Source organism: Centroberyx affinis, unplaced genomic scaffold, assembly GCF_046629955.1.
Source record: "Centroberyx affinis isolate AG114_WGS23_722 - 3 ecotype Tasmania unplaced genomic scaffold, CSIRO-AGI_Caff_v1 ptg005736l_1, whole genome shotgun sequence".
NCBI lineage: Eukaryota > Metazoa > Chordata > Actinopteri > Beryciformes > Berycidae > Centroberyx > Centroberyx affinis.
Window position 1 is genome coordinate 46,123 of NW_027282899.1, and position 8,890 is coordinate 55,012.

Below are 8,890 nucleotides of genomic sequence, written 5' to 3' on the forward strand. Positions count from 1 at the left end.
ATGGGGCTTTGCTTTCTTTCTTTCTCTCTTTCTTCCGTTCTTTCTTTCTCAAAAAACACACATAAATTCTACTTTGCTTCCTCGCCATGACAGCAAAGGGGTTGTTCGATATAACCAGCAAAAAACAAAAAACATTCTGTCAGATTACTCCTTCATCGGCTTTTCATTAATCACCGATCACTGCTTCTCGCGTTTCATTAAAGAAAGAAAGAATGAATGAATGAAAGAAAGAAAGAAAGAGGGAAAGGGAAAGTTGGCGCTCAGTGACGGCCTCATTGACTGTAACTGAGACCCTCATCAACATCAAAAACAGGTAGTGGCCCGTGTGTGTGTGTGTGTGTGTGTGTAGGAAAATAGTGTGCGCTCTTGAAGAACCGAAGAGTTGAAAAGAAAGAGAGAGAGAGAGGGAGAGAGAGAGAGACGGAGAGTGTGTGTGTGTGTGTGTGTGTGTAAGCTGACCTGCCAATGCTGTCTATATCTAAATAAATTAATGAGGCCCAGCGTGTGTTTTTCCTCTGTCAGTGGTCTTCCTGTGGATGGGTTACGTACTGCTCATAGTTTCCCCTCACACACACACACACACACACACACACACTCGCTTTTTCTTACTTACAGTCTCTCTCACTCACAGTTTCTCACAGTCTCTTTCATTCACACAAACTGTACTTTTTCTCACTCACTTTCTCACATCACTATCTCTTTCTCTCACCACACACACACACACACACACACACACACACACACACAACCCCGATGCCCTGTAAAGGATGTGTGTAACTGAACAAGTGCCTGTTTCACGGCTGCTACTCCCATTACCATGCTGTAATACCATCCCCCTGGCCCTGTGTGTGTGTGTGTGTGTGTGTGTGTGTGTGTGTGTGTGTGTGTGGTGAGTTTATTTCTGTGCCTTTGAGCCTGCATATATATACGTTTTGGCCTGGGTGTGTTTGTGCGAACGTGAATGCAGGTGTGTGGTTGCGTATGTCCTTTCTGTGTGTGTGTGTGCATGCATGCTTGAGTCTGTGTATGAACGTCTGCAGGTGTGTGTGTGTGTGTGTGTGTGTGTGTGTGTGTGTGTGTGTGTGTGTGGGTCCAGGAGACACACAATGCCCAGATGACAGACAGACTGGGTTGAGGTGAAAGGCCTTTGTTCCTGCTGTACAGTTCAACCCCCATCTCTTCTTACCATGACAGACAGGTCAGAGCTCCCATCCTAACAGAAAAGATCCTATAGGTGTGTGTGTGTGTATGTGTGGGAGGGGGGTTACTTTAACCCCCTTTGGACTTCTTTCACCCACTTTAAAGTCTGCAGTATCAGGGACAAACACCTGGTAGACTATTGAGAGCCAAGTAAAAGTGAATAGTCTGATAAGGTGGATTTGTTTCCAGAATTAGGCTGAAAACTGTAAAAACGGTCTTGTCTTTAGCTCTAGTCTCTACTCCAAAACACATCAAGTTGTAGCTTGGGAAGAGTGATATATATTGATATTGAGAAAAATCCTTATGATTATCATGATATTGATTTCAACCATATCGCCCAGCCCTACCCTGTAGTATGAATGGACCATGTCTGTCTGTCAGGGAGTAACTTCAACACACTTTGGACCAGTTTCAACCATCCTGCAGTCTGCATTAGTGTGGACCAACAGCTTGACACACTGGAGACCTCCATATTTAGGTCAAAGGCTAACCCCCGCATAGCTCTGCAGACTGAATTATGTAGAGACACTGATGACAAAACAGTCACGTTTCCTTATCAACAATGTGGAAGTGTGGTGATAATGAAGTGTCTGTTGGAGGTAACCGAACTGTTTTGACACAAACATGGAAGTGGTAGAACAGGAAATGAAAGCAGAGGGCATGTGGAGTAGGTGTTGCCGTTAAGTTTACTCACACAAAAAGTTGACAAAACCTTGAATCCTCAGCCTAGGAACCTTGCTAAAGCACTTTCCTCCTAAACAAGAGTAGAAGACAGCGGAGGGCTTCTACTGATATCAGCCGAATCCCTCCAACGGTTCAATTTACAATGTTGCTCGGTGTCTTTTGCAGGTTCACTGGACCTCGCTCCTAGTGCCGATCCAGGCTCTGCGACACCAATTTGACTTCAACCACCTGAATCGATGTTTCTTAAAGCATGGGTCAGGAAACAAAACAAGTTGTGAGCCTATATCTGGAGGAGGGGGGGGCCCCACATGACCGAAGCGACTAGATTGTTTTAATGGGGCTGGGCTCCGGGGCGAGACACAATTTACTCCATTCAGGTCCCATGCTCACAAAGATTCAAGATTCCTTGATCTAATTCATTATGTTCAGAAAAGTAGAACTGATTATAGACTGAAGCGCTCCTTCTCCGAGAGGCCCGATGGATATCAGCCGCTGTCTTAAATAACATGTTCTATGAATACGACTGCTTGAACTAAATTTGAAAAAAAAAAAAAAGAAAAGAAAGAAAGAAAAACGAGATAGAGTAAATTGAGATAACCGGTTCTCAAACAATCAGTTTCTTTGTGAAGCGAAGAGACAGGAGTCCCTTTCCCATGAGGCCGGAGTCTAATATTGTCCATTAAGAAAACAGGAAACTTAGTGTTCGTCATCCTTTGCAAGTCTCCCATAAAGCCAAAGCATGGTAGCTGTATGTATCCATTTTCTTTTTCTTCAACTCAAGAGAGAAAGGGGGACGGCTCTAAGGAAAGGGGAGGAAAAAACGAGTGCAACAGGTGTGTCTTTGTCGTCTTTATTGTTTTTGTTTTTTTCCGAGCTCAGACGTCAGCCCCCGCCCCTCTCGCGTCAATCGCTTTCTTTTCATTAAGCGAGAGGGAAGGAGCGACGGGGGAAAAGAGGAGAGGAGCGAACAAAGTCCTCCTCTCGTCCTCGCGGTCCAGCGAGCGAGGCCTTCGACTCCGTCCGCCCGCCGCCGCGTCTTTCTGTCTTTCTTTCTTTTAAACGAAGGGAGTCGGAATCGGTGATTTTGAGAGAACGAGGCGGAACGAGAGAGCCTTTAAGCTCTTATCGGTTCGGCGTTTCATCCGAGAAAAGAAAAACGTGCTGATTGAATGAAATGGAAAGGAACGGAAACAGTGGACTCTCCCTTTTCCGCAAGAGTATAACTCCATGAAAATATGAATAAAACAAAAAGAAAAGACAGAATCAAAAGCAAGTGGTCTCTTTCTTTTATCCGTCTCCGTGGCCAGAGTTCGCGTCCTCTGTCGGAGCAGATTGTATGAAAGCAAAAGGAACCTCTAATCTCTTTCTTAATCGCTCGGTGTCTCTTCCCCCCCCCCCCCGATTTTATCAATCAAGAAAGGGAGGAAAGAGGAAAAAAAACAGGAGAGAGCAAGTCTTCTCTCTCTCTTTATCGATCCATTCCACGTTTTTTTCCCCCCCCTCCCGTAGGTCAGCACCCGGCCGGCACGTCCGACATGAAGTCGAACTCGTTCTGACCCAGCCAGAGTTCGGGGAGCTCGTTGGCCCGGTCCAGGCCCAGCTCCACCACCAGCGACATGAGGACCTCCTCGTCCACCGGGTCGAAATCGATGATCCCCCCGGCGCCGGAGCCTTGGTTCCCCACGCCGATGCCGACGCCCATCCCGCCGCCGCCGCCGCCGCCGCCTCCGCCTCCGAGCCCTCCGGACTGGCCCAGGATCTGCGTCCCCGCGCCCAACGCCGACGCGCCGAAGCCCCTCTGAGCCCCTCCGGACGCCGGGTGTCCCGCGGAGCCGCCGGCCAGGCTCTGGTAGTGCGAGTTGAGCTTCTGCAGCTGCATGCTGGCGATGAGGTGCGGCCCCGTCTGCAGGCAGAAGGGCTGAGGTTTGGAGAGCGGCGCCGCGGAGAGGGTCGACCCGGGCGAGGACGAGGGGGAGGCGGCGGAGGACGGGGAGAACGGGACGGCGGAGGTCTTGGAGGAAGGGTAGTGGAGCAGGGAGGTGAGAGGAGAGGAGGAGGAGGAGAGGTCCTTCATCGCAGCGTGGGCGTTGCCAGGGAACAGCAGTGAGGTCATCACCAGGAACAACGGAGCCTGCGAGAGGAGGAACGAGGAAGAGAGAGGGGACGTGTTAGGAAATGTCATCAAACGGGGACAAGAGGAGGAAGAGATAAGAGCGTTAACAGAAGCCTGCTCTGATAGCAGATGCGTTGACATCATCGAGGCCAGATCCCAACAGAGACAGGACTTTACTGTTAGAGATGCCTCGATAGAATCTCAAATGATGTCATGTAAACCAGTAGCCAAATCCAGACCTGAGTCACTGCTGCCAAACAACAGGGAATGCAAATACAATGTTTTTACAACTTCAGTATCAGTATGCTATTCTCCATTGTAACCCGTAAAGAACATTCTTATTATGGCTAACCAAATTAAAGACAAACATCCCATTGTAAACCAGGTGCTGGACACAAAACAAAGCCTCTTAACGAACACTTCTACAGTGATTAGATAACAACACATGCAACAATGCACCAATGTTGAAAATCCATGTAAATATAGGACCAAAATCAAAGCGAAGGTCCGTAGCTGCTACCTGCATCATTTCGTGAAATCGTCCCAAATATCTTTCTGATATTAGTTCAAATGCTGTTTTAATGATGTTTTAAGTGATTTTTTTTTTTTACCGTTCCATAATATCATATCGTTAAAATCGTGTGCTGGTGTGGGCCGACATTGAACCTTCTGCTTCCTGGGAACTTTACTGTGAGAGATGCGTTGATAGGATTTGAATGATTCTATCCAATAGCCAAATTCAGACCCGCAGAAGAGTCATCGCGACCAAACAATAGAAAGTGTATATGCTACGCCTCAGTATCCTCTCTGTCAACACGCTTTACCTAATGATAGCATTGTGCGGTCTCGTACCTATTGCATCACCGTCTTACCCATAACAGCAGATGGCTTTTGCACAACAACTCGGCTAAGAGTAAAAACACATGCGCATCCCAATCTGAACCAGCTGCCAGGCACAAAACAAAGCACAGAGCCAAAGTCTGCTGCCAAGTTGTATGAATTTATTAACACCTGTATGAGACGTTTTTGGGCTGAAGTTGCTCTTCATCACGCAAAAGACAATTGAAAACAAGCGGCACTGAATACTGGCAGTGGGTGTCTATTGTCCTTTGTCTGATGAAGAGACACTCCAGCTCCAAACTTTCACATGCACAGGTGTTAATGAATTCATACATCTTGTGAGCAGCTTTCAGTGCGCGGATGTTTGTTTCAATGCGTGTGTACCGACTGGAAAATGTCCTTCAAAGTTGTACACACACGCATAAGGGATAGAAAAAACAGGAGAGAGAGAACAAAGATTGGCAACTAGCTCCTTCATCTCCCCAAGATTTAGGATAACACGTCTTTGTAAATGACTGTTTTATCAAAATCTTCATTAAAGTTCTTTATAAAAGTGCACCCTTGTGAAGAAATGATAAGAAATGCCATATTTCAATCCGTCTGTTCATCTCCTGTGTAAAAATATCCGATCAATAATAACTAAGGGAAGGGTATGTAATAGTTTAGTGGTATTTTCATGGCGTTTCCCAGCAGTGTGCACAGCGGGTGGAGCGAACAACAAAGGCGTTGTTGACTCAGGAGAGGCTGCACTCGTGTTCTTATGACCCAGTAAATCACCAAGTCACAGAGCAAAGATCTGTCTGGGAAACATACAACAAGCCTCACTGGGACTAAAGGACAGCCGCATGACTCGGTGTGTGTGTGTGTGTGTGTGTGTGAGTGAGAGAGAGAGAGAGAAAGAGAGAGAGAGAGAGAGAGAGTGTGAGTGTGTGTGTGTGTGTATACGCTTGATGTCTACTTTTCCTCTTGACCTATTGAGCAGCAAATTAACCATGAAAATGCCACAGGGAAAAGGCCTGTGGGTACCAATGGGGTTAGTGAGTGTATATAGGCTTATATGTGTGTGTGTGTGTGTGTGTGTGTGTGTGCGTGTGTGTGTGCTTGTGTGAATGGAGTTACAACACAACAGGGCCTTTGAGGATCTCAAGAGTGATTGGGTCACATGGCTGGATAAATACATATGGGCCTGAGAACAGAGCATATGTCTGATTGTGTGTGTGAGAGAGAGTGTGAGTGTGTGAGAGAGAGAGAGAGAGAGAGAGAGCATGTGTAAATGAGAGAAAGTGTGTGTTCTGCAGTGTGTGACGGCGAGACGCACTGAGAAAATGCGATTGAGATGTGAGCAGAGGTAAAAAGGGCAAGTGAAACGCAGTGTGTGTGTGTGTGTGTGTGTGCAACACATCCCGCAAAAAGACTCTTAGAGGCTCATGTTAAAGTCCCTGAGCTGGTTTATATTACACAGTTCAAACAGCATGTGTGCAGGAACACACACACACACACACACACACACACACACACACACGTCACGTCATGCGGCTATCCTTTGAGTAAGTTAATCGCTTAATAATATGTGCCGATCCTCTGCCCCTTCCCCTTCCCTTGCTCTTTCTCTCTCTCTCTCTCACACACACACACTCTCTCTCTCTCTCTCACACACACACACACACACTCTGCCCCCTCCTCCCAGCACTGGCTCTTATTTAGGGAGAACATAATTGCTACAGGCAGGCATGCAGCTGCACTCGACTGATAGAGTTAACACACACACACACACACTTACTCACACACAAACACACACAAAGATACCAAACAGCTGTCAATGGCAGGGCGCAGGGAGACACTGTATGTGTGTGTGTGTGTGTGTGTGTGTGTGTTCATTATTCATTGACTGATTACTGTCAGGGCCAGGCTGCACATGGTGTCTCTGCTCAACAGCTTTCCAGCACATTGAGTCCAGGAGACACAAACAAGCAGAGAGCCTGAACCACATGAGGCCCGGATCCAAAACACACGCACAGAAACACTCCAACATTTATAATCCCAAAACAACATGTAACTATACTGCATTTATCAAGGGGGGAAGGAACTAATTACATTTACTCATGTTACTGTAATGGAGTAGCTGTTTTGTGTACTTACACTTTTTTAAAGTCAGTATAATTTGACTTTTACTTAAGTAGGTTTTTAATGAAGTGTTGTACTTCGCTACATTTTAAATCACATCCATTACAGAGGACAGATTTTGTCGACTCTCCATAAGCAACAGAAACTGGATCAACGTAAATTGACAAATTGTGGAGACGTTCAGTCAGTCAGCAAAGAAGAGAAGCATAATCTGGCTTTACTTTATTGTGTAATTTCCACATTTTCCAATTAAAAGAACCCAGTTTGAGCTCTGCCCTCTCTCCTATTAGAATCACATGGAAAAGATCACAGCTAACAACGTTCTCTTTTTACTTTTACTTAAGTAGATTTTTACACCAGTACTTTTACTCCTACTTAAGTAAAATATCAGCAGAGTAACAGTATTTCTACTTGAGTAGGACATTCTAGTACTCTTTCCACCACTGTGTATTTATCAAGGTTGTAAGTTATCTTCTATCCTTTAAAGCTGCACTAGGCAAGATTTTGATGTAAAAATCCACCCGTCTTATCGGCTTAAATCACAAACTGGGGCTTCAACAGAGAAGAGCGTCTCATCCCCACTAATTAAGACGCTGTAGATTCGCCCTATTTGCCCAAATTACATTCTGGTGTTGGTTCGGTCACTTCTCCGCTCACAGAAAGTGACGAATCCAAACTTGAGAGTGAAATCCAAACTGTCTCCTGAACAGCAGTGAGCAGAGAAAACTGGACTCACCAACGTTAGATCTTCTCCTCTCTCGTCTCTTTGGTTTCCTTTTGGTATAAAGCATCACAGACCGGCCGGGTTGGTGAACATGAGCGACGTTTACTGACCTCATTTGGACTCGCCAATGTACGAAGTTACGTAGTGCAGCTTCAAAAAGAACCATCATTTGTTTACATTTTGTGGTGGGAGTCATTTTAAGAGTAGGTGTCGGTTTTCCAAATGGTGCACATCTCATTTTGGAGCAAAACTCTTCCACCTTTGCCTGGTTTCAGAACTTATAAAGATATGTAAATGATGTCCCTATGGCTTTATCCACCGTTTGTCTAGAGCAAAATGCATTTTTCCAATTGCGATTGCAAGGTTTAGGCTCTAAATTGAGAAAATTTGACTTTTATAAGAACACAGGAGACATAAAAATCCACAGAGAAAGACCACTTCAGGAGTGAGGAGAGGAATCCAGGTCAGATACACATAACCAAGACTGGCTGAACACTTGCGGTGTATAGTTTATAATAACACAAAAATACAAGCTTCTGTTTCTCTCTGAACTGAGGATGGAAGTGGTTCAAAAATGTTCAAAATGCATTCTCCTCCATTCCCAGGCAGACAGACAGAGGGAGGGATGCTGGGTAAAACTGCTGGAGCCGGGCCAATGTTTTTCCCTTTTCACAGTTGACATGACTCATTGTGTTCCTCTACCACTTTTATTAGATTGTGAAATCGTCCCGGCTTAGTTTTCCCCCGTAAATTATTTAATTAGCAGTCTCGGCTGCTGTCTTGGCCATAGACTGGTCTACAACGTTTAGTTTATCTGCAGTAAAGTCTTCTGTCCCTGCCAGCTCAGCAGCCCTCACTGAAAACAACTACAGCTATCCTATAATCACTTTTAGAGGGGTATTATATAAATACCACAGTCCCTATGTGGATGTCATGGAAATATTATAGGAATATCATAGTGATACCATAATAAGAGATAAAAATGCCATTAATTGACGAAAGCACTATAAACTCACTATTGAATACCATAGACACACTGAAAGTCCCTATAGGAATATCATAGAAATATTATAGGAGTAATAGGCGATAAACTGCCATTAAAGTACAGTAAGGTCACTATAAACTCACCACTGAGTTCCATAGACAAAGTTACTATAGACATATCATAGGAATATTATAGGGATATCACAGTAGACCGACAGAAC

At 45.2% G+C, this 8,890-nt stretch overlaps 1 protein-coding gene across 1 annotated transcript; it reads right to left on the reverse strand.

Moving 5' to 3' along the window:
* Positions 1-3,394: 3,394 nt before the first annotated feature.
* On the reverse strand, positions 3,395-3,997 carry cited1 (Cbp/p300-interacting transactivator, with Glu/Asp-rich carboxy-terminal domain, 1). Its single transcript, XM_071547240.1, has one exon. The coding sequence runs from the start codon at positions 3,995-3,997 to the stop codon at positions 3,395-3,397; it is 603 nt and encodes a 200-aa protein (XP_071403341.1).
* Between the last annotated feature and the right edge of the window lie 4,893 nt (positions 3,998-8,890).

Excerpts from the sequence above, each read along its gene's own strand:
- cited1 (XM_071547240.1), bottom strand. The coding sequence starts at position 3,997 with ATGACCTCACTGCTGTTCCCTGGCAACGCCCACGCTGCGATGAAGGAC.